At 41.3% G+C, this 26,548-nt stretch overlaps 1 protein-coding gene across 1 annotated transcript; it reads right to left on the bottom strand.

The window, feature by feature from the left end:
- Positions 1 to 491: 491 nt before the first annotated feature.
- Positions 492 to 25,811, bottom strand: adamts9 (ADAM metallopeptidase with thrombospondin type 1 motif, 9). Its single transcript, XM_079340813.1, has 28 exons — positions 25,489 to 25,811; positions 24,817 to 25,220; positions 23,028 to 23,190; positions 20,667 to 21,004; positions 19,516 to 19,599; positions 19,277 to 19,401; positions 19,078 to 19,118; positions 18,881 to 18,986; positions 16,348 to 16,494; positions 15,692 to 15,833; positions 15,229 to 15,333; positions 14,353 to 14,498; positions 13,736 to 13,917; positions 13,463 to 13,599; positions 12,525 to 12,642; positions 12,264 to 12,359; positions 10,987 to 11,153; positions 10,645 to 10,774; positions 9,626 to 9,752; positions 9,302 to 9,512; positions 9,011 to 9,175; positions 8,157 to 8,318; positions 6,951 to 7,070; positions 5,149 to 5,256; positions 4,902 to 5,069; positions 3,000 to 3,248; positions 2,260 to 2,421; positions 492 to 1,945 (listed from the first exon to the last, which is right to left on the bottom strand). Exons 1-28 carry the CDS (start codon positions 25,583 to 25,585, stop codon positions 1,757 to 1,759), a joined length of 4,389 nt encoding a protein of 1,462 aa, XP_079196939.1. The 5' UTR covers positions 25,586 to 25,811; the 3' UTR covers positions 492 to 1,756.
- Positions 25,812 to 26,548: the final 737 nt, after the last annotated feature.

Genomic DNA, 26,548 nt, shown 5'->3' with positions numbered 1-26,548 from the left:
TGTTTAGGGCCATCAACTGAAATGGTAAGCCTAAACAACTCATGCTTTATGTCAGCCAGCCAAAACCCCTCCAGTGCACGGGAGTGAAAGATACGGCAGGGGGGCTTTCATAACAGAGACTGAGGTAGACACATTAGGTTGGCTCAGAGAAAGAGCTCTGAATACAAAACACTGTTAACTTCCCCTGTGGTCACTGGTAGCATGTGTTCAAACAGGACATTTTAACAGCACATTCTCTGAAAGGTTGAGACAGATGTTTGGACATCAGAAGACAATTCCTCATTGTTTCATCAAATCTGTGATCCACTTTGCATTCAGCTGATCAAGTGGATCAATCCACTAAATGCCAATGCAAAGGAAAAAAGTACAGAAAAGTCAGCATCAAAAATCCATGTGCAATAAAAAAACACACACAGCTGACCAGCTATATATATATATATATATATATATATATATATATATATATATATATATATATATATATGTATGTATGTCATCTCATGACATCATGTATGTCATCTCCCTTGTTTGGCTAAAGTAGTTTCGGTTATTAAAGTATAATGGCTAGTTGAGTTGTGTTTTGTTCCAAGTGAGGTATTGTTGCGCATAGCATATTAAGAAACTCCAAGTACTAACTTTACAAAGAAAACATGAACAAACACAATATAAATATTCATATCAAGCACCTTTGGAGCCTTCAACTCATTGTTTGGCCACACTAAAAAAATCTGGGTCAAAAGTCTCTGCCAAATACAATGACTATTAGTTCTAATTACCACAAACATGGTGAGACACTTTATTTCACAGTGCTGTACGGCTGCTGTTTGCTGGTGTTTACACTTGACACTGGATATTTTGCAGACTCTTGAGTCAAAATATTGATGCTGCAGTGTCAAAGTCATTTTGGGCAAAGCAATGGTTTCATAGCAGAGGGTAAATACATCAACTGAAAAATAAAGTGTCTAAATAAGATTAGTAACTTCTCTAAAGAAACACATGTGCCTTGAGACAAATTGAGTTCTTGAAACAATAGCCATTTCAAAAATGGATGTAGAACATTGTTGTATATAAAATTCACGGCCCTGTGTACGTTGGTGCTGTATTGTTAGAAACAGAATATCAACAATGTCAAGCACGATATATTTGGGGATTATGGGCCATTCTTTGGATTATAAAAGAACAAGGCATGGTACTGTATATTCCTGATATACAAAAACATTCATCAGTATTTGCATATAACATTGATTGGCTATATGTGCGAAAACAAAGAGCTAAGACACAAAATAAATCACTTTCAAAGTTAATGCTATATACAAAAGATATAAAGGAAAAATATCTTAATAAATTATCTTAGCAAAACAATATTTTACAAAAACTATTTTGATTGCAATACAAAGTGGTCCTGAATTTTATGAAAAGACTAAAACAAGGCTCAACAGTTGTATGAGAACGTGGACTGATTACAAAAATGTTCTTATGGTCACAGCTGTCACTGAAGGGTTTTTGTGGTGTCGTACTTTTTTGGCATGACAAGTAAGTCTATCGTCATTCAAGTGCAACCAAAATGAACTCTCCAAACATTTCGAGGAAACGTTGACCAATTGCAGGCACCAACGAGGGTCAAGAAGTGGAGGGGTTAAAAGTAAAGGAGAGGATTTACATTCCTCCAATGCAGGAGCACCATAGACCGTTTGTGAAAGAATGAAAACGAGCAGTATTTGTACAGATATGAGGTTGACAAAGTATAAAGTAGTTTTTATGAGCGTACCGAGCTCCATGGGTCTGTGCTCCAGTGGGGGCTAGATGGGCATGGCTGAGTATTGCACTGCTCACGATCTGGTGGCTTGTCATGGATTTCGCAGCTCAGATCATTGAAACGTTCCCCGTTTGGACGCTGACACACTACAAGCCTGGTCTTTATCCCACCTCCGCATGGCTTGGTGCACTGAAGACAACAGTAGGAAAGATAGCGGTTTACATGTGAGCACAGGGAAAGTCATTTGAAGAGTTAAGAAGTATTGTCTCTTTTCTCAGAAATGATGTGTCTTGTGCCAAGTGCAGAGAATATGAACCAGAGCCTTAAAGGATTTATAATGTATAAAGGATTCATAATGTGACAGTTAAAGTTACTGTTTTACCATGAAAGAGCCAGGAAGCTTTTACAATCTGTCTCTGTATGCTAGATGTGTCTCACGGGGGGCTGGAGCTATGGTTAGCTGTCCTCTGATGTAAACAGTAGTAAAGTGGTGTTTGTCTTACCTCTCCCCAGTTGCCATAGATCCACTGTGGACATGGCCCGGACTCACAGGACCGTTGCTCACTGGGCCGGCTGCGGTCCTCACAGCTGTTGGCAGGGTACCCATTCTCATCCTGGCACACTACGACACGCCGCTGGAAACCTCCTGCACATGTGCTCGAACACTGGTGTTAAGGAGAGAAAATAGTGCACGTTGTTAAACTCAGGTTTAAATAAGGACATACCTTTATTTGATCTTATTTACATTTTATAAAGAAAGTAAAGGCTTAGATGTCCACTAAAGTACAAGTCTCAGCCCCATGATAAAAAAAATGCAAACAATGAGGAATATTTTGACAGCCAACAAAGGCCCCATTCCTTTAAAAATTCAGAGACAAAGACATTGCATATCAAATGACTGACCATGACTGTTGCTGCTACTATTCTAAAATACGCTTCCTCAGGGCAGAGGAAGGAAAAGTCGCCAGAAATAGATTTAATGGCTTCCAAGAATTATTCAAAAGTCAAAGTTATTTTTGGACAAAGATAATCACTTCTCCTGTTTAAAGAAAAAAAGCAGGGCTACAAGGGAAGAGTGGGGAAAGGGCTACATCACAATAAATAAGGCCTTCTCTTAAAAATAGGGAAAGACCTGGAATTAAAAAAAATCCTTATTTCATGACCATCTTTCAAAGCCATAAAGAAAATTACGTGTGAACTGTTATGAAATACGTTTGATGATGCTGGATGCAAGATGACTTACCGCGCCCCAGGGTCCAGTCCGCCACTGGTGGGATTGGCTGCGTGGCAGGTTGTTCCTGGTGACGCCGTTTGGTGAGGATGGGAACGGTCGGGAATCACTGCTGCGGGAGGGGCACTGAGACATCGCACAGTCCTGCTCTGTGGTGGGACGATCATCTTGGTCACACTCATTCACATTCACTTCTTGGTCACTGTAGTTGACGCACAGTACCTGGCGCGTTGTCTTCCCCTGACCACAGGTTACTGAGCACTGAAAACACACATCCAATGGGATAATGAGATTATTCATTAGTGTGTGTGTGTGTGTGTGTGTGTGTGTGTGTGTATTGATATATCTTGACACAAAACGTGTCATCAGAATTGGATTTTCAACCCAATTTTCACTGCAACAGTTCAAGCGAAATGTTCCCAGAGCTCTGAGAAGCGGAAGCAGCAAGGCATCAAAGTCGTATACATTTTTGCTATAAACTGTCCATAATTATTCAAACGCAGAACACATTTTTGTCACTTGGAACTTAATTCAATAACAAATTTTCATTAATACAGCACATGGAGTGTTTGATCTGATGCTGTCTGGATGGAGATATCGCTCCATTCAAGCTAAGACATCGAGAATGTGCAAGGCCATATGAATCCTTCACAGTCGAGTGTCCTTCTGAAATCCACCCAACATGTTACCTTTTAAGTCATTTCGAATCATTATACATGTTTTAAAGCTTTAATTTAATTTTGCCAATTTTTTTTACACATAGGACAGGTTTCCTTTAGCCTTGCTAATGATGTTGAGTGTTGTGTTGTTTGTTCTACTGTATGTACTGTATGCTACGCAGCTCTGGATGGAATGACCAGATCAGATATCAGATAAACTTGAAACTTGATGTGTTGATCCCATTTCACACTGGCAAGCTTTCGAAAGCTCATATCAAGGTCTACTGAAGGTCAAAACAAGAGGTGACTACAAACAAAACTATGCCAATGCTCATCTTTGCCTTTGTGTAAAGCTACTTTAAGGTAATCTTACTTTACGGTGAGTATGGCAACACAGCAGTCACTTTAGTTGAACTTGTAAGACACGAATATAAGAAACTTGAGCCGCTAAGAACTAATGTGTCAAAGTAAGTCCCCACTAAATCAGAGTCCATTCTCTGACAAAAAAAAATGATTGATGAAACTTGTGCACAAAGGGCGAGGAGAGGCCTTCCAAATCTTTCTGACCTTGGGATGAACTGTATTCTTTTTAGGGGGTCATTGATTACCTTTGGCCTGGTGGTACATGTGTGGGTGTGTATGACTGTGTGCGTTTGTGTGTGTGTGTGTGTGTGTATGGTGACCAGACCAGCAGTCTGGTTCCACTGTATCACCAAGCCTCTAATGAGAAACATCTGTAAACACGACTGGAGCCCCTCGCTGGAGCTCTTGCATGACAAAGCTCCAAAAACGTGTACCTCACTCCATCTGCATCTCTCTGTCTATCTCTCTTTCGCTCTATTTCATACAGACTCTTTCTTTCCAGATGTCAACCTTTCTTTAATTCTTTCTATGCACAAACATCTATGTGGTATGTGCAGCCACTGATTGTCAGTGAACAATCATGTACAATATACTTAAACAAATAAACCTTGAAAAAGAAAACATCTGGATGGCTATACTGATGACATGCAATTGAGGATAAACAACACTTCTGTCAGAATAATGAGATGCAGATCTGAAAGAAAATGCTCACTGATTAAAATGGAAAATTCTTTTACAAATGCCAAATTTATCTGAAATGGTTCTCCACCAGATTTAGTGAGCCTTGATATTTTGGTGCAGCGACTTCACCCTTAATCTACTGTATGAAAATCATTATTATGAAATGATGTATGATAACAAAATAAACAATTGCAATGGGTGGTGTTCTTACCACTGTCCACTCCAGCACTTTCCACTGTCCACAGGCCACTACGGAACACACTTCCCGAGCAGGGGGTTTTGGTAGGTGGGCACACGCTGACTCTTCAGCTACACCGCCCTGGTTGTCACGGCAACTCACGTACCGCATTCGTGTCCCTTTGCCACAACTGGCACTACACTGTTGTAAAGATAAGAAATGTTACGAAAATGGAAGCAAACAAAAAGACACACAGGGAAGATGTGACAAGACATCCCACCTGGGTCCAGGATCCAAATCTCCACTGCGTTTTGTGGCTCTGGTGGGAGGGGACTTTGGTCCCTGGGAGAACAGGATGGTTGCTGGGACACTGGGCCAGTTCACAGTCCTGTGGAAAGGAGGACACATACACCCATTTATGCAGTGATTAACAAAATGAATACACTGTAACAACATCTGTCCCTGACCACAAAATACCACGAATATCAGAGGTGCTCCTTTGACATGGGATAGTCATTAAAGTCATACTATATTGCCCTTGCATTGCATTTGAGGGAAGTTGGGTTATACCACCACCCAAACTCCTTAACAAAACAGCACTATCAGGGTCCCCCTAGTCAGTTCAAACTATGGATTGTGGCAGTAAGCCACTCAGCATAAAGCCCTGATCCCTGTCATAACAGGTCATAGTGGAGTGGTATTCAGGGCTCCAATGCCCATGCTGGCGTGGTTGTAAACTCCACCCCTAATCCACCCCCTTGTCCCTCATCTTCCGCCCTTTCTCTCTCTCTCTCTCTACCCCCCCCCCCCCCCCCATGCCCTCTGGTGCCCTCTGACCCCACATCTCTAGAAAAGTGCCTTAATCAGGTTGCACAGGCTCTGAGTAGGCTCCACATTCCACACTCTGCCCCCTAGCCGTACAAATAACCCACATGGCAGTGCTTGAAGTAGTTCTTTGCATATTTCCTTTAAGAACATACATTTAACATGCATAAACTCAAATGATCACGAGTCTGTGTGTACCAAGTGCACGCTACAACTTTAAAGCTTTAAGAAATTATATAATAGGCCCAAGTAGTCAGTTCAGCCTTTTTCTCAAATTTTACTCTGAGGTGTAGAGGAAGGCATCTCTTGGCTACACCTCTCTCCTCCTTGTTCTCAGGCCTCCTTCGATCTAACTCTGCCTCTTTTTCTAAGCCCCGCTTGGTGGCTGGTGGCGGCGGGACTTTTCGTGCTGGTGGCCCACTGCATGGCTGGCTGGTTTGAATCACAACGAGGTGAGGTGACTACTTCAGGGTCACTGACTCTGTTGGCCCAGGCAGCAGAATTAAGAGCTACTGGAACTCCAGGGGGGCCCCATTGTGAGTTTGCACGCCGAGCCGTCTGAAATAGGTGTGCACCCCACAGTGATCACACATATCATTTATTCAGATCAATATAGATTATTTTGAGGTTTCTTTGCACCCATTGGCAAACAAAACACAGTAATCCTTACTTACAAACCTGAGCGAGTCAAACTATCTAACAGCCAACACGTCTCAGGCACCATTACCAGCAGATGAATAGGAATTTATTTTCAACTGTAGCAACACTTTTGTAACTGATTATTTCGGTGTTATCAAGTGTCAAGTCAACCTATTACATCTAAGGGATGTTTGGAAACCAGACTATAATCATGGTTAAAGAAGATAAGAGTGTTCTAAAGAGTAACACTTCAGTCTTTACTGCTCGGGCATTTCTTTCAGGAATTCTGAGAGTTTTGTGTCTTTGTGCGAATAAAAGGGTTGCTAAAACCCTCCCCTCAGTCTTTCCCAGTAGACCAGACAATGTTTTATTGAGACCAGGTGGAAAGAAATGTGTCTGTGTGTGTTTGAGTGTCAGTCTCTATGAACAAGGATGCTTCCTTCTCTCCTCACGGTATAAATCAGTTTGAGACTTAACATTCAAGCAGCTGTTACTCCCATATAATGTGGATATAAAGACATCAGATAAGACAAATAAAACAAAGAATTTAAAAGAAGATAGATGGTCAGATAAGATTAGAAAAGATGCAATGAAGGAGGAAGATATTGCTCTACTTACCTGGGTGTCAGTGGGTCGGGTGGCAGCATTACATTCAGTGTCATCCATGACAGCACCGTAAGAGCCAACTACACACTTCACTGCTCGCATCTGGTAGCCTGGCCCACATGAGGTAGTGCACTGGGTTCACAGAGGGGAAAAAAGGAGAGGTGGAGGAGCATAAGCAGTGAGGCTAAATAAAAAAGGAGAAAAGGATTGCAGGAAAAACAGACAGCTCATCTGAGCCAACAAAACGACACCCATTACTACTTTTACGTAAAACATCCTGAGATCATCTTTTTAAGTTGATGACGTCTCCATGTATTTGTTACATGAGAAAGCTTGCTCATATAGCTAAAACGTGTCTTTTCCCACTGTTGCCGAGTCAGAGGTTCCTACCCCGCTCTCTTTTCTGCTTCGCTGCCTCCAATGAAACAGGGTCAAACTTGTGTGGCGGCAACTTCAACTACCATTTGACTACGCTTCATTAAACAACTTCAAATATACCTTAACGTGTGCACATCCTCTGACGAGGGGGCACAAAATATCTCAAATATTTGGCTGTCCAGTTCTCTGTGCACGAATGAGACTGAGCCAGACACGGACAAACATAAACAGACACGGCATATAATACACAGTATAATGCTTCGTAGAAGAGCACGCCTCCCAAGGCCATCCATAGCTTTTGTCTATTTATTTTGGCAGGGTGTGCTCTGTGTTTCGACGGGCGTGAGAAAAGGGCATCGGGCTAAATGATGAGCTTAGCTTATCTCTGTCCTCCCTTTGGTTTACATCTGCAGTGATTTATCACAGAATGAGAAGTACTTGTAAATGCAAGCTTCTGAGTGGCTTCCTATCAGCCGGGTTGACGAATGCATCACTATAATATAGAGACTGTGGATAGTTTCTCAATAAGCCTTCCAAGACCTTGCAGAGTAAACAACACCTCAGTTTCTGAATGGAACACTTACACTGAGCATAAATGTACAGTACAGTATTGCATGATTTGGATAATTAGTCACCAAGGTCATTTTAAGTATATCTGTTAAGGATCAAAGACATGCTGTTAAACATGTTCGGGATTTAAATAGATTGTTTTTAACATTTGGTATATGTCAGGTCTCGTCTGTCTGTATCAACGCATCAGTACCTACACAAATGATCTTCTCATCTTCACATCGTGGGTAACCTAGAGCAGGGGATATAGTATGTTTTGTCAACACTCACCTGTCCCCAGGGTCCAACCTGCCAAGAGGCACACTCCTGCTGCTGGCACGTTTGTACAGACTCAGGTTTAGAAGAGCCACATAAGCGGTCATCTAAACGGTCCTCCCCAAACTGACACCATGTCTGACGATGCTTATAGCCTTTTCCGCACGTCACAAGACACTGCAAGAAAGAGTTTTAGAAATCGATATGTATATAGTGTACAACAGCAATAAATGTTACCAGTTATTGAGCTGGAATTATAGCTCATGACTGTGAACAAATGTGTGTGAGAGTACATTGCCTATGCATTTAGTGCAGAGTAGGTGTTTGTATTTAGCAGCACCACATGGGACATCTCAGAAATTACTGGAATGCAGGCCAAATCTTTCTAAGCACCCCGCTCTACAGTTTGTAAAATGCACAGCAGTTAAGAATGATCTTACCCTGCAATCACAGATTTCCCAACACTCACTACAGCGAGAGGAGGGAGGGGAGTAACTCTCCTACAGCTTAGACATGCACAATCAACACTGGGATTTTACATTTGACCCACATCACTGTTTGCTCAAAACTACAGTATTTCAACTGAGTCTGTTTCTCCTTGTATTCACTCGAGGCAGCAACATAAACCTCATGCAGTTTTCCTCACAGATAAATGTATGTAATGAAATTCACAAATAGCACATTCATTTTTCTTACATGTTTCTTCTCTATGTATGTAGGTGAAACCAAATAAGAAGAACTCAAATGTTAAAATACATTGTATACAATATCATGATACATCATCTTCTCACTGTATTCCTTTTCTTTATATGAAATACTTTACACCAAAAGCATCAGTATTAGCATTTCAAATTAAGAGCAGAACTGACCTCAGACCAGTCTCCATACTTCCATTGTGGACAGAGGAATTCATTGCAGGGTTGGACGGTCAGCTTGTCTCTTTGACTGCATTTGCTCTCATCGCCGCCAGCATCAGCTGCCTTTCGGCACACTGCCCCTCGACGGCGGGTTCCCCCACCACAGCTCTTGGAGCACTGCAGCAAAATCAAACGTTTGAACATCGAGAAGTGTAAACACGTGTACACAATGCGGGATAAACTTTGACAAACATCTGGATCCCATTAATACACAAACCCCCTCGTTTCCCACAGCAATCTTACCTCTGACCAAGATGAGTACTCCCAGCCACCCGGATTGCAGTCTCCATGGCAGCCTTCCTTGTCATCAGGCTTGCGCTGACCACTGCAGTAACGGTCGTCAACCTTCTGGGTCTTCCCATCAGTACGGCTGATTTTGGCACAGTAAATTTCCAGGGTACGATATCCCAGGCCACACTGAGCGGTACACTCACTCTTACGAGCCACATGCCACCTGCATCAAGGGCAATCAGGTAAATCCACATCAGACATATGGGATGACTAAGTGAAGAAAGACTTGTTGGTTAGTCAGTTTTGCTGAAGGTTGATTTAAAATAAAATACAAACCTGAGTTCACATTCAGTGTTGCAAGACTCAGTGATAACAGCAGGTCTAGCTGTACCGTGGCACCTCTGGTCTGACACCACCACCCTGTCAGACTCTCTGCTACAGAGAATCTTCCGCTTGCGCTCTCCTACAAACAAACACAAATTAAGAGCTGCCATAAACTCAATGAAATATAAATATTTCAACACAAGTTATTTTTCTCGGCTCCAACGTGACATGCATACTTGCTGTATCGTAAGCCCACTCATGAGTACAGTTTTAAGGTGGAAGTGCATGTCTTCATCCTCAAACTGATCTCCACTAATGTTTTTGACTCATAGAAGCTCCAGTAAGTACCAGCAAGTTCTCTAAATTTGTCAAAACATCACTCAAGTGCAATATACATAAAACCCTGGGACTCCATTGACACTTGTGTGTGCTGCACCTTGTCTCATGTGTTGACAACCTTGCATTGAATCTCAGTCAAACATTACCAATAGGGGAGAAAAACATCTCTCGTAGTATGTTATGTGACTGAGATTTGCAGATTAGTTCCTTGCTTAGTGTACTACGAGACAGTCAGGAGAAAGTGCAGATGACAATAAGTGTTAACAGTATCCTGCTTTGTGACCTCAATGGTTTTCTCTTTGGAATGTATTATTAGTTATTTAAGCAAGCCAGTGTAAAAAAAAGCAGACAGTAGTTCTCAGACAAGGTGTTGTGAGTCTTAACACATAACAGGTTTTCGAGTTTACCTGCAATCTGCCTCTGCACACCCACATATTCTGATGTATTCACAGTCATGCCAGAGACGGAAACTGCCACAGCATTCTATGAGGTCAAACCTTAATCTCTAGTTCCAGGCCTATATGTCTCGCATGAACCTGTCAAGTTTAAGCAATTCTCTCTCCCCCTATGCGTGGCTGGCTCAGCGGTTCCCACATCTCCATACTCACTTCTATCTCATTCTTAGTCCTGCCAAACCATCAAAGTTGACTCCCTTCACCTCACTGTGCCAACCCCTTGTGCCTCCCCCTCACCTTGGCACAGACGGCTGCACTCCTGCCAGGGCCCATAGGCATCCCAGAAGAATTGCTGAGGTTTGTCTTCTATGGGGATATTAAAGGAGTACCTGACATCTGGGTTGTAAAGGTTCCCCACAGACAGCACCTGGACAAAATAGAGGCAATTGGATATGTGTTATAAAAGAGTGAGATTATCTTTTTCTTTTACATCATCATATATCCCAATGTAATCAAAAGGTTGTTGTTGTTGTTTGTTTTTTTTAAGTAAAAGCTTATCAACATAAAGGTCACACAGGATCCAATCTTTAACTGCTCATAAACCAGTCCAGCATGGCAGTTTTTGTGAGGACCACTTACCTGGACAATGATCTCCTCCTCAATGCGCTCAGTACAGTTGATCCTCTCAATGACATGGTCAGAGCCACTGTACTCTATGACAGCATTTCCCACTTTTATTTCCCTTTTGAACATGCTGACCACAAACTCTCCATTAAGCAGGAACTCTCCACGGCTATTTGATATGGCTGCAGGGACACAGAAGAAAGCACTTACTCCGCTTGATCCCATTCAAAAAGACGAAGTGAGCTTCACTGAAAATGACATCAAAAAATACAAACTACACATTTTTAAAATGATGTTTTTGTGACACCAGCAAGACTAAAACAATAGCTTCCATGTGACAGGGCTGCTTAACAGCACGTTGGCTAATCCCATTAAATTAAAATAAATAAATTAAATAAATAAATATTAAATTTACAGTAAGGCACGTGCAATAGGAGACAGTAAAGTCTTATGGGGTAACATAATCCTGGATTCCTGGAGAAGTCCCATCCAGGGGTGTCCTGTTCTGTTCAACAGCCAGTCTGCTGCACTCATTCATCCTAATGCGATTATGGAGCTAATTTCCTGCCGCTACTTTCCTCGCCATTTCACACATTACACTAATATGACCAAGGAGAGCGGCCCTTATTCCGGCCAAATCGTCTCCACTTTGGGCCTCGTATGGCTGTGCACTTACACACAGCTTGTGATATTATCAAGCAAAAGGGCAAATAAAAACATGCACACACACACACACACACCTACACACACACACATCCAGAGCTTAAGAAACAACTACAAAAACAACAGCAATGTGCAAATTCAAACTCTCCACCTGCAGACACACATACTTTGACCTTGATGGTATGGGTAGCCAAAGGGCTTTCTGAGCTCAAGTATAAGCCTGCTCTTACCAACATGTGGACTAATAGCTGCCATTATTGTAACGCAGTGATATCCGGACTGACAGATTGACAGATGGTACAGAAAGACACTTATTTCAAGTGAACACCTGCACAAACACACAAGAGAAACTGACTTTGCTGGAAGGGCACCCACATATCTTATGGCTCATTAACACGTCAGTATACACACTCTGCCAACTTTGATATCGCAAAGTTTGCACTGCATAACTTGGACTTAAAAGCTGAATAGTCTCAATCAGATAATCAAGTAATAAGAACCAAAACAGACAGTGCTGTCACATTCACATTACGTGACAAAAGGCCTGAAACAGTGTAAACAGATCATGTTAAACTGTGAAAATATTAGGCTAACAGCAGTGTCTCAACACATGTTGTTAAATGTCTTACCGAGGTAGTTGTCATCCTCCGGTTTCCCTGAATAGCTGTGTTGACGCACATCTATATTTGTAGCACCACTGGGTATTCGCACTACTTCATTATAGCCTGCAAATATAATTAGCGATGAGTTTAGGTATTCATTACTACAGTAAGTTTTATGGCAACATTTACAAGTGACACTCTCTGTAAGAGCTATCCACTCTCACAATGCAGAAAAGAAGTAGTTACCACCAGTGATACATCAATATATTGAAAGAAGCTGGAGCTCACCGTAGCGGACAATGTTAAAGGTTCCTGCCACTGTTTTGCAGGAAGAGTTGTCGCCTCCGCACACCCCACACTTGTCCCTTCTGGCTTTAGAGTTCAATACATGGTCACAGCCTGCTTGCTGCACATTGGAAGGGGGGGGGTATAAGATAGTAAAAGGAGTAAGCATAAATAGAAGCAGTATGAAAGGGACAGGAGATGATACATGACGATGGAGCATTTTGTTTTCCTCCCACCAGCTGTGACTATTGAACTCTTTCTTATCTTAAGTTTTAGAGTGCAATACTGATGTTGCGAGATGGTTTATCAGATGAATATTCTCAGCCATGACTATCTTTATGGATAACATACTGACCATTAGAGAACCCAGTGAACCATGAAGTGGTTACACAAGAAACTTATTGGTTTCATTTGTATCACTGACAAGCATGTGAAAATAATTTCCTTCAAGGACCCACACTGGAAATAGCATGACCTGCTCTGCTTGTAATTAGCTGACTGAGGAGACTTTTCATTCCATATTAAAGGATGAAAACTCAGTTTTAATGCCACAGCATCAATGAAAATCCACTTGTTGAAACCAGAAAGCCAACTTACTGAACCTTAATCCAACCAAAACACAGTGTGTGGTTTAGAGTGTACACAGAATGGCCCACTACTTCCTTCAAGAAGCATGTTGATGTGCCCTGTATGTTTGTAATCAAGCTGTCAAACTAAAACTCTATCCGTCAAAGGTTTACAACAATAAACACGGTCCCGTATTGAAAAGGATGAAAACGCTCTCAGAGGAAATAAGGAAATTTTGAGAAAGATGAGAAAATTCCACATTTTTAACTCTGCAGGAAGTGTCATAGTAAGGACAAGGAGTTTTTGTGACAAATGTAGCTGTACATATACATTAAAACCTAGGGTAGTAGAGTTATACACGTGAGGAGACTCACCCTACACAGGCCCTGGACACAGATGTCATTGGTATCTGGTCCGCATGGTGTACCATCAATGACTCTGTCCCTGAGCTGATAGTAGGCTGTGCTGCCGGCCACCCTGCAGAACAGCTTACACCTGTCTTTCATCAGGACTGAAAAGGAATGCAAAACAGGAACAGCTCAGCACATTTCATAACTAAATGATCTACATTGTTCAGTGTTCATAAGTGACACCAAGTTGCAAAAAGGAGATGGTGGGATTCCAGTTACAGAAAAAAAGATTCTTACTTCCACTGTACTTGGGTACCCAGCGAACATTAGGAGGTAGACCGTTGATGTTAAAGTGCCTTCCATCGAAAGCTGCACATTGCTCCTCCCTGAAGTCTTTCTTCTGCCTGGAGCAAGGCTCAGAGTTACAGGAACGGAACTTCATCCTGCGACCAACACAATACATCCCTCCATTCCTGGGCCTGGGAGAAGGATTGGAGAGCTTAAATAGCGAAGCATTGGTCTGATTTCATATATTGTATTACTATAGATAGATGCTTTTGTCAAATACATGGTAAAAATGTCCTGTTCTTCTTTTAACCCACTGCCAACTACACATACCTACATTATATCAAAGACAATGTTCATCAACTTCAGACTCATCGTGTCTCATAGTTTTTTCTCGATCCATGAAACCAGTGAATAAGGAAACTTTCAAAGAGACTCAGTGACCTTTTTATTTTATTTTTTACCAGGAAACAACTCTGGAAGATCTGTGATCAGAAGGCCTTTCTTGATGAACAGCTATGGAAAGAATTCCTTCAAGGAGGCTTGATGTATGCAACATTGACTTTGGTAGCTAAGATAGAGACAAGGTCCACTAGACATGAATGACTACAAAGGGAGGAACTGCTCACACGGGTCGGTTGCATTCGCGCACAGCAATCTTGATTCCACCGCCGCACGTTCGCGAACAGGTACCAAAAGGACTCCAAACTCCCCATGCCCCTTCCACAGGCGCAGCGTCATGCTCTTTGGCTATACACAGGCCATGTTTGCAGTGCTGCAATGAAAGACAAACAGTACAGAGTTGGATGAATGTAGCGAACAAGGGCACGAGAGAAGAGGGATGAGGTGAGTGACTGAAAGTCAAATAAGCATGAGAAAGAGAGAGTCAAAAAAAGGAGAGAAACAGTCAGCGTATGAAATCTTATCCGTAGAGCTGGCAACACATCTATCTGCTCTCCCGTGCTTTGATGCTAATCTGGGAGAAATTATACAGTGAAGCAAATGGGAAAAAAAAAAGAGGAACTGAAAAAGACTTTCGCGGCTTGGTCTGCCTTGTGAGAAGACAAGTACATGTCACGCACACAGTCAATAAATAAATCTCAGCTCATAACAGGAGGATAATCTTACCCTCGTCAGCAAACACACTCAAACACAAGTTCTTTAGTATGCTTTGCTCTGACATGTCATGGGAGGAGAGGTTGGTGTTTATTGTAATGTAACAACATGTGTGTGTATTTGACTTGATGTTCTTTGATCTGCTCTCAGGCTAGTGGCAGGAAGTAAGAAGAAATTATGGCAAGTTTCTTTGGTGAGTGTTTGCCCATGGAATTACTGAAAAAAAACCTGAGGATTAAAAACAAGGAAATGTGGTACAGCTTGTCAGATTGTAACACAGAACCATATGACTACAAAAATACATATTTATCTTTTGTTCTCCTAAATACTCCAAACATGGCTTTACTTAAAGCACCAGTCTGCATTTCCACTCATTTTATGACTCTTACCTTTCCAGGGGAGCAGTCAGTGCCGTCGGCCCAAGGCATGTGTTGGGTCCTGCAGCCTCTTTGAGCTCCTTCAGGACTGGTGCACCACAGCCTCCTACACTGGGTCTGAGAAACAGAAACATGCATCATTAACCCTTAACTTTCACACAATTTATACATTTTGTATTTACATTCTTACAAAATTCTTTAAAAGGCCAATGAATTCAACATGCACACATAGTTTGATATCATGGTTTGAGTCTGATCCTCCTAATATTCAGGTTTCAAACAGTTATCAACAGAATGTACAGGTGATGAGATAACATGTTTAACACATTTACTATCCGAGTGTTGTGTATGACACTTTCAAGACTTGAAAATATGCTCGGAAACTCTGCAGCACATGATTATAACACAAGACAATTCTCTCAGAGAACTACATGTGCAACACGACAGTTTAGATTAACACATCAACTCCACTCACCATATAGGGGCACACCTGCGTTCCCGGCCCGAATATCAACTCACACTGTTTATTGACATTGTATACGCGTCCAGGCAGCTGCTGTGAGACACTGTATGGCCTAGAAACGGGCTCATCAAGCAAGCACTCACCATACCCTGTGCTATTAAGAAATAAAAATAAAATGACTTAAAGAAAAAAAGGGAGAAACAAGAGACACAAACAAACAAAAAACACACTCAGTACAGCAGGAGAGAGGTCATTTCTTTCTGTACATAGAACCGCTACTGGGCACACAGCTGGCTAACAGTCTTGAAAAAATTATCTTCTACATGAAGTGGTGGTGTCTGCGGATTTAGGTGGAAAGGGAGCACTTCAAATCTATTAACTATTTCCTATCTCCCACAGCAAGAGTTACTTGCTCTTTCTCAGTGGGTTGAGGAGCCTTTTAAAGAGAGGACAACAGCCCTAACAATTAACAACAATTTGTATAATCCTGAAATATGTCTGATGTTGGCAAAATGGGAACAACTGTGTAAATGCACTGCACTCTGTGTGGGTTTATATGCAGAAGAAGACGTACTTTGAGATTTTCACCTCAACAGCAGATAACCATCTTGATATTTTTCATCAATATGCATGTTTTGATCTATCTTAAAGAAATAACAGGGACATACTCGAGGAACTCTGTGATGTACTTCCTGCTACACTTGGACCACATCCAGGGGTTTGTGTTGTAGTTCAGAGTGGGAGCCATCACATGTTGCTGAATCTTAACTCCATCCTCCTTACACTTATTACTGTCATCATGAGGCATGTTAAAACTATAGGAGAGAAAACACAATAGAACGTTAAGGATTTTATAAAACATTTAGAAACAACAATACCTACGCTGTAATGTATGTGTGTGTGTGTGTGTGTGTGTGTGTGTGTGTGTGTGTGTGTGTGTGTGTGTATGCATGTATGAGTGTGCGCGTGTGTGTAGGTGTGTGTGTATGTGTGTGTGTGTGTGTGTGTGTGTGTGTCTAGCTGTACCTGCACTTTTCATTACTTTTCTTAACTATTACATATTTATGGATTTAGCAATTCAACTTGTATGAAATTTAATGATTATTTAACTGACATGTTTTACTGATGAATGACTGTATTTTGATGCTAGCTGCTGAAGTGCTACTGCATCAGAGCACTCTGAAGTCTAAGACAAATTTCCCACTTTGACAATAAAGTCTTAAACGAGAAGTAAGGAGGACTGAACGATTTGACTCTTTCCTTTTTTCTGGTTTTACTTCTAGTGGTTGTTGTTGATGCCACATAGATGCTCAGCTGTCCAAGAAAATTCGTTGGTTGCAGTAACTATACCAAAAGCCAGTGTGAGAGTGATTCGTGTATTTCTACTGTTTCTGGCTGGAACTTGAAATGTTTAAGTTGAAAGCATTTCTTTTCTTGAGTATTTCATTTGTTTGAAACATGTTTTAAATCCACCACTGAATCTATATGGTTTCTCTTACTATGCTGCTGGCTTTGAGACACCTGTCCAGGGTTCTTGTTGTAAGTATTGCAGAGCATTTGTATTGCCTGCCTGTGGTAACAGCACTGTATTCAATTATGAACATTGGCAACTGTGTAACATAAACAATTTGATGTAAAAATCAGAGCACAGTGAGTAAGACCCTGGTTGGTTGGTGGCCAAGTACAACAGCACAGTAACCACAGGTGACAGGTACCATATAACACTGAGCTCTGAGGCTAATCAGTCAAACGCATGTTGTCACCACCTGATGCGGATAAACATGGCATAGAACAATCCCACCTCTTGTTTAGAGGTTAATGGGAGAATTTATTAGAGGTGATGAGGGCTGTTAAGTTCTGTAACAGTCTCCACTGTAGGACCCCCACCCCCCACCTCACAAATCCTTAAACATGTGCACACACACCTCCTTCTTCCCCAGCTCTAGCAGAGTTTGCTGAAAGTTTGTTGTTGTTTTTAAGTCCAAGTGTGAAATTCTATTATCCATATTTGTGAGCAAGGCTTGTCTGGATTCCTAGATAGACCTCTGAAGTTTCAGAAATGTCATGCTGAAGCCAAAACTCATCAGCCAGGGGCCCGTTTCAGTAAGCAGGTTTTGTGCAAACACTGAGTCAGTTAACCCTAAAATGAGGGAAACAAAAAACAGGGGTAACTCAGGCCCGTTCCAGACGGAGATATTACTTTAGCTCCGAGTCAGTTACTATGGTAACTGAGTCTCTGAACCTCACCTGGTCGGGAGCAGGTTTTCTTTAATGAACCCAGTATCTCCTGTTTCATTCCCTCATTCTTTCATTCAGTTAGTCTGCATCACGCCATGTTAGATAAAATTTGCCGTTTGTCTGAATATAAATCCAAGTTGTTTTAATATTATGTGTGGTAAGCTATACTATAGCATATACTGTAAATGAACTATTTTGGCGGACATGGAATGTATTTTAGTCAAGGAGCCTCGAGATGAAGGTGCTACATTACTCTGCATGGAATAAGAGCCTACATTTAAGGGCTAATTAATAAAGTAAACAGGATAAAGGTGAGAGGACATTTATCCTGTGTGTGTAAATACAGCATGATTTTAGGGATAAAGACAATGCACATTCAAATAGAAACTGAATGCAGTTCACTTTGTTTAATATGTCAAATATGATTCAAATACCAACATGAGTCAAGTTTGCTCTTATGTGTCATTTTGAGCTGCTTCAAAGTCGCTTTTCTTCTGCTAGATTGCATCTTAATGAATATAAATTTGAGGTTCAATACAATACCGCAAGTTTGGAATAGCTATATTATAATTCTATATATTATGGATGTATTAGCTTTTTTCCCCTTCTAAAAATGTTCATATTTGCATGAAGACAAGCTATAATTTGAGAGGGTTAAAATATGAGGATCTCTTTTTTTGTCTGCTGTTGTCATGGCGAACACGCAGAACACTGACTTAACTTACTCTGAGTTGATTTAACAAACTCAAATCAGCTGACCTGGAACCACATTCTGATAGTTTCCCACCTAAGGGTAAATAGACTGAGAGTTTTTAGTAACAATCACAAGGTATGTGCATGAGTGTGTATCTCGGCCTATGTGTGTGTTAGACAGAGTGTAAAAACTGAATTTCCCCTTGTGGGATTAATAAAGTGTAAATTAATTAATTAAGGTAAAAAAAACTATGGAAACACAATGCTTACACATGGCCAAGTTCATGGGCGATGGTGAATGCAGTGCTGAGTCCATTATCCTCACTTATGCTGCAGCTCCTGTATGGATCACACACAGTCCCCAACTCTGCAAGTCCTGAAAAAGAGACAAAAAATGCTTTGAATTACATGATATATACATTTATGAATGAATGTATTTAAACACATTCAAAAACAATTCCACATACCTAGGGTGTCACACTTATCCCTTGCTCTACAGATGTCCTGCCTGAGGTGAAGACACAAATAATTGGCCAATCAATGGCTCTGTTATGATTGCAGCAATGTTATTTAGTTTGATCAGATTTTTTTTCAAAGACCTAAAACCTGCTTCAAGAACCTCGGCATCAACATAGAAATTGATAACTTGATGTATTTTTTTTGCACCTGGTGATGAGGATGGCAGTGTCGTGATGGGAATGGTGGTTATCATCCAGGCTGTTTTGGCTCTGTTGCCAAATGCAGAAGTTCTTTAAAGTGGTCTGTGCATTAAAGGAAATGACTGGGCCTTCCTGAAAAACATGTGAGGAGTAAGAATGAAAGGCACAACTTATGGATGTGTGTGTAAGTAACACTTGTTTTAAGTGCTGACTGAATGGAAATGAAAACAAATCCAGCAGGCTTACCAGCTCATTGTTTATTATGACTAACTTTACAATCACAATGTTAATCAGGTTGCCAATGCTGGGGTCTTTGTAGATCGAGGATACCTGAACGAAAAAAAAGAAAAAAACATTTTTAAGTTCAGTTCAGCTCATGTGACTTTTTTTACAAAGTGAACCAACTATACGTGAAAAATGTATGTTAACAGGAAATTTTGACTGAATTCAAACGTATGTATTCCTTTAAATAGAAATCATTTTAACATTTTAACAGTCAGGCACATTCATTTGCATAATCAAAGATGGAACATTTGTTGAAATTAACACAAGCAAACAAAAGGAGACATCAAGCCTGTTGGGGACTAATGTACAAGTAAATAAACCGAAAAGTTTCTATGTCATGTTTCGTAATGTTTCTGTTTTTAGATGAAAAACAAAAAGAAAGTCAATGAGTGTGAACATTATCAACTTAGTATTAACACACGCCTCTGCTGGACAAGTTTAAAAACATGTTTGTATCTGGATGCTAGGCTTATGTTTAGGATATGTTGTACATTTTAAAACAGAGACTAAACCAAGTGGAGGTCGCTTCCATTATAAACTACAGTCTATTCATTTCAAGCAGGTACCGGGGAATACGGTTGATTTGAAGATCAAGTTGATAATGGCCTGAACCCCTGTGGAGAAGGCAGCCTTTGCCAAGAACAGAATATAGGTCATCTCAGCCTCCTCCTGAGGACTGTCGGCCCCAGGCGCCTGCAGAAGCTGGTTCTTGAAGTGGACGAGAATATGCAGTCTATGTGACATACCTGAGCTTATTTTTAACATTCATCAAAGCTGTCAGGAAGGGTCTACCTCAAGCTGCCCTCTTTTCCCCCTGGTCGTTTGAAAGTGGTGTTTACCCCTGCCCTGGGCTGCCCTTTTTCCCTCCTATGAACCCCCCCACAAAAAAAAAGAAAAGAAAAGAAAAAGAAAACAGAAAAAAGGCCGACTGACCAACTAGCAGCACAAATAGCACAGCTGAGCAGGTACATACATTAAATGCACCTTTGTGTATATTCTGTGTTACTTTCTGTTCACATAGCCAAGGCACATAGACACGTTTAATTCCCAGCCACCCTCACGAACCAGATCCCTACAAGCATCTACAAGCTATTTCATGAAGAGGTACTTACGATAGACATTAATGTGAGTATGTAGTGCTGCAGATTGCTGCCGTGATGCTCAACCATTTTGCTGTCTGCCACCAGCATGACTTCAACAAAGCGCGGGTAGGAGAGGAAGCGCTTTGATCTCCTGTGAGGTCCTGAGTCACCGCTGCTATCATTTGATGGTCGAGCGCTAGCACTGCCGCTCTGTGATCTGAGCAGAGGATCGCTGGCGAGGCTGGCACTCAGTGACTCCAAGTCACTGAATATACCCGCACTGAGCACAGGGGCTGCATTGGACACAGTGGTCACTCCAGCCACTTGCAGTCTTTTAAGCTTGTTTCTCTTTTGTCTATGTTTGTGTCCTAGTGGGAGAAGTCAGAAAGGAAGAAGCATGTGTAAATACACAAAGATGAAGGAATGGTGGGAAATGCATTCAAAAATAAAAGAGTGATGTATGCTTTAGAGATTTTTACAGGTTGTTGACATAGAACTAAGCATCAGTTCTAAAACTGAGATGAATAAAGTGAGTTGGTTGTCTAGGAGTGGGTATTGTTAAAATATGTTGCTGCCTCCATTGCTCTTTTGTTTATTGTTGCTCAATGAGTGGGTTGACAAATGAATCCCTTTTATTTCTCTCTCCCTCTTTCAGAGGAGGGGAGGAGGGCAAAGAGTTCAGACTAGGTAAACCTGGAACCCAGCCATAAAATAATGGAGCACAAATTGCCGTTCACAAACCAATTTCTCAACAATGAGGGGAATTAGGTCTGATATCAATCATGACACGGCAACAAAAGTGCTGAATGCTATTTTTCTTTAATCACATGCAGATCACCCTTCTGGACCACCAGCATTGAGCTGGACTACAGCAAAGTGGTGTATCCACTAACATTATTTATAAATAATTTTGAACAATTTGCTCCCCCTTAAAACGTGCAAGGTAATAGTCAAGATTTGAACAAATACAAAAGAGAGTTGGACAAAAGTGGGTCAAATGCATTTTCCTTCAGGCAATGATATCACACACGCACATGCACACAAACATACTGTAGTGCCAGCCAAAAAAAGGGAACACAAACACGCATATACAGACAAGTATAGGCAAAAAAACAAACACACATGCACGAACGCACACACACACACACACACACACACACACACACACACACACACACACACACACACACACACACACACACACACACACACACACACACACACACACACACACACACACACACACACACACACACACACACACACACAAACATTGACTTATAGTGTAAAATCCAACATCTGCCAGCAGAAGATTTATTTATCTTCAAAGTTTGAATTATTTGGCAGTTTTAAGTTGGCATGACTTAATTATACAATTTACACTACGTGTTCATGGCATTGGGTCTATTCGACTTTCTTATCAAAGAGGCAGAGGAAGTACAAGAGTCAACAGGAAGTTAAGCCAGTAAACTGAGATGGGAAGATACAAGGGTGAACTTCAAAATGACTTTTCCTGTGTGAGAGTTGGAAGGCTTCATCACTACTGCAGCTGCAGACAGAGAACAGTGCAGGCAGGCTATGAACTTAAGATAGTTACAACATACCTTCACTTTGATTTGATCAATTTGCTATAATAGTGTGCCTACAGATGGAATAATCATTCAAATGAAACGGTGCCATCCCACTGTCAGCATTTTGTTTTCTGAAGCCTCATATTAATCAATTTTTTTCACATTATTCAAGTTAATTATCAAACAGTCAAGAGTGTGACCTTTTGAACAGAAGGAAAACTTTTCTGCATTGTGAATTTCTTTATTTTTAGACAGACTAGAGAGAGACTAGAACTATTTATAAAGTGCCATACTTACTTCAATAGCGAAGTAAGGTGCTACATTACTCTGCATGAACTAATTCAAAAGTCATGGCCCACATACATAGAGACACACCAATAGCAAACACTTTACTTTGAATCCCATGAATGTATGCCATGAAAGAAAGATGCATCTCTGACATGATCCAATTACATTCAGACGGTCTTTTGTGCATATTTAGAGCCCCTGACAGGCCTGTGCCCGGAGGCAAAATTGTGCTGATTATCTAGAAAAAGGACGTTAAGCAAGTTGTAACTGACACAGATGTTTAAGTCAACTGATGTGCTAAAGCCCCTAATTGCTCTGAATCTATAGTGATTACATGAGCTGTCCATATGTGTGTGTGTGTGTGTGTGTGTGTGTGTGTGTGTGTGTGTGTGTGTGTGTGTGTGTGTGTGTGTGATAGTGAGCATATGTGTAACTGCATTAAATCGGAAATGATATATTTGGGCTATCTCTTTCTGTTTACACATTTATAAAATTCCCAAATGTATACAATCCCCAAAAATGTTAACTGTACCTGAAGTGTCACAAGCTGAGTTTTCCCCAGATGATTTTTTCTTAGGTGCACTCTTCCTGTATACAATATGAGGTTTTGTGTGTTCCTCTTCATAGTCTTCTCCTTGATAGCTGTGTAGGGGTTCAACAAAATACTCCCCATCTGGAGACCTGAAAGTGCCAAGCTGGAAAGGAAAAAAAGAAACAGATGCACAGAAGTTGGTGTCCATTCTGCAAAACGAATTCCAACATAGGGCAAACAGACACAGGACATAACAGCATAAACACTTAAAAAAATAAAATAATAATAATCAGTGCGATACCATGGTAATGCAAATAAAAGTAAAGTTATGGCAAGCCACAGTGGAATGTGGCCTACTTTTTGTTTAGTAAATAGGCCAGAGAAAATAAGACCTGCCAAGACCTGAGGGCATTAAAAAAAGGTGAAATGAGTGAATTTGCATGCAAGTAAGAAAGGTCTCAAAACAGGAGGAAAAGAATAATAGGGAGACCTGTGATGACTATCAGGAAAGTAGAGGGGCTATGTCTTTTTGGCAAGCACACTGAAAGCCTACATGTAGTTTTAAGTATTAAGCCAGTTTAGTGAGAGTGCGTGACTTGGAGGTTTATGATGTCACTGATAAGATAAGAGCAAACTCAAGCAAATTTGGAAGTCCTATTGGTTCAGATTCATACAAGTTGAACCAGGCAACATTAATTATTCATGATAATATAGTATGACAAAAATTACAATAAGAAAAACAGAGCATTTCCTGCATGTGCAAACATTTGCATCAGAGTTGGCAATTCATCAGCAAGGGGGAACAAGAAGCATATTCTTGCTTACATCCCACTGAGAAAAACAGTAGTCCTGCTACTGTGCACCTTGACTGACCTCGGGTGCAGACATGGCAAACCGTAATTTCCTACATACCTTGTCTTTTAGGATGCACTGTCTTACTATTACAATAAAACACAATTTTGGCCACCAGCAGTATCGCCAATTTTAAAATATGTTTGCACTTGGGGGACTCCAAAAAGTAATCTTTCCTAGTTTATGCTTTCTGCAGAACAGAGCATTTATATATTTTTTGATTGATGTCTCATTTGGGAAGAAGTAAACCCTTCCTATTGCTCATCTTTTTTTTTTTATGGATAACCTCAAGAGTGCAGTGCTCAACTCCTGCACTAATGCGTTTGCAAGCCTGGGAGTGGGACGAATGGGACTAGTTTGTAATGACGTCAGTACTACCCGTACTCCCGCTGTACTGGCGTGCGTAAATACGTCACCAGCAGCAGGGAGAACGAGGAATGGAGGCAAGATTTGGAGTAGAGGTGTTCATTGAACTTGACTATAGGCAAAGGATCAGGGACCATCACGAATCAGAACAGCTCAATATTTTGGAAGCATATTAGCCTCTGGCAGAACCCCAGAAAGGGTCCTATCCTGCAAATAAAATCTCGAAAGAGTTGATTATAAGTCTCAAACTTTTTTTCTTTTTTTTTTTACCCAAATCTAGCTTCACTTTAGATAGAGCAATTTGCGTTGAAGTGTTTTATTCTTAAGAGGTAAATATTCAACTGATGTGATTATTTTTGAATCAAAGCATACTTATAGTGCAACAATTAAGTTTGACATTAGATACAAATATGCGTGCAAACTGCAAAATAACAATTGTTTGGTTTTTTTTGTTTGCCAAAGCAGCCTTCTATGTTGTATAAACAATAATGACCTCTTAATACCAGTGGAGGAAAAGTAAAACACACTCTTAAAGTCATCACATGCAGTCTAACCGTGCGTAAAAACTCACCAGTCCTGAGCACAAACTGATGACCGCGGCATGTTCTGCCTCAGCATTTACTTGTCCCTTATAGAAGCAGTGCCTTAACTCCGTGTCCTCCTCCTCATCCTCCTCTACCTCCCCATCTGTTGCAAAATCCGTTATGTTATCTCCTCGGGGGACTCCAAGTACTGTCACAGTGTAAAGAGGCGCGATAAATCCCGAATCCAGCGTGAGATTGAGGTGGTAATTCTGTCCAAAAGCAGATATCCTGTAGTGAATATTTGGCGAGGCCCAGTGATCCGTAGTATTCCCAGTGTTGTCGTCCAAACTTCGTCTTTTTCTCTTGAAGTGCACACTGGTTGGAAACTTGTCACCGGCTTCATTCAACCGCACCGGTGTGACAATCTCATAAACGCCGATCTGGTCTTTTACTGAGGAATACAAGCAGATGAATGGCAATATTAAGTATTATGTAGTCCAGTAGCATCAGCAAAGAAAAAAAAAGAAAAAACAGAACTCAGGTGTGTGACTAGATTATGATAATGTCTTCCTTCTCAGATAGTGAACTTTAGGTCCTAGAAAGGGCTGCAACTCATGTGCTTGGCTCCATTCAAAATTCATTCATTCTCTGCCCTCCGTGTAAGAAAATAACTTCCTGACAAAAAAAAATGCTCGGGTTGTCATAACGGTATACATTACCTGTGCTTGAGTTCAAAAGCAATTTCCCCGTAGATGCGACAACATTCAAGAAATCAGGGAATAGCAGGAACCCCAAGCCCCAGAAGAGCACATGCATGATTGTCCACGTTCAGAGGAGAGTGGCAGCCTGTATTCCTGTAGTAATAGAGTATCCCTCCGGTCACTCCGGGCTTTCCGCCTCCTGTCTGCCTGCCACATCCACTTGTATTATCCTCGGCTCTTTGGTAGATGGTCTCTGGCCGGTGAAGTACACTGCTGGAACGTGAGCGCTTCGCGGATTCCCTGACCAACATGCATACTGCAGAGAGGGGTGGGCTGCTCGAACAGTCAACGACGATGGGCTCCGCTGCAAGCCTGTGCAGCTTTCTTCCCAGCGAGGGGCGGGATCATTCATGCAAGGTACCCTGGTGATACAATGAGGCCACTCCCGTGTACTGTGTAGTGACATGAGTGGTCATTTATATCCACTTTGGATGATGTGATATGATCAGTCAGTTGCTCATTTTGTCGTGGTTACTATTTTACAGGTTGACATCAGCCTAGACAGGATCCAGACTTAGGGTTCCTATTGTATGACCCAATTAACTGACTTTGTTTAATATGCATGATTTATTAGGCAAAGTTTGAAATACACATTGACATGCTCACACTCATTCAATTACTTTTACTCAAACAGTGGTTCCACTGTGTGCAGAGCAGGCTGGTGACCATGACAGTGAGGTGGGCCCCATATAGGAAATGCCTGCCCTGGGGCCACAAGCTCGATAATCTGGGCAGTGCTGTATACTTAGAAGTTCATGGGATCACAGGGTGACAAAATGCAAACTGGCAAGCAGCGTAGTCACATACACTAGTGATTTGAGGTCTTAAGTAGGTGCTGGAAAAGGTATTGTGTAGGGATAATGGTAATGGTTTTATGAGCTATAGCCTCCTCATCAGAACAATGCTACAGGCAGTATGGAAGCCTTTGTAGGAGCCTTTGTTATGTGGAGGATCAAAGGGTTGGCTATCCAGTCTGTCTCCTTCCCCAAAAACACATACATATAGAGCCATTGACAGG

Source organism: Symphodus melops (genome assembly GCF_947650265.1).
Source record: "Symphodus melops genome assembly, chromosome: 4".
NCBI lineage: Eukaryota > Metazoa > Chordata > Actinopteri > Labriformes > Labridae > Symphodus > Symphodus melops.
Note: the sequence above shows the minus strand (reverse complement) of the source record. Positions and strands in the feature narration are given on the sequence as shown.

Bases quoted from the DNA above. Each gene is read 5' to 3' on its own strand.
- adamts9 (XM_079340813.1), bottom strand. From the start codon at position 25,585: ATGCATGTGCTCTTCTGGGGCTTGGGGTTCCTGCTATTCCCTGATTTC. The intron at 16,495-18,880 runs GTAAGCATTGTG...TCTCTCCTATAG, and splicing joins GCCCATGAACTTGGCCATGT to TTTTAACATGCCTCATGATG. The intron at 1,946-2,259 runs GTAAGACAAACA...TGTTGTCTTCAG, and splicing joins TCTATGGCAACTGGGGAGAG to TGCACCAAGCCATGCGGAGG.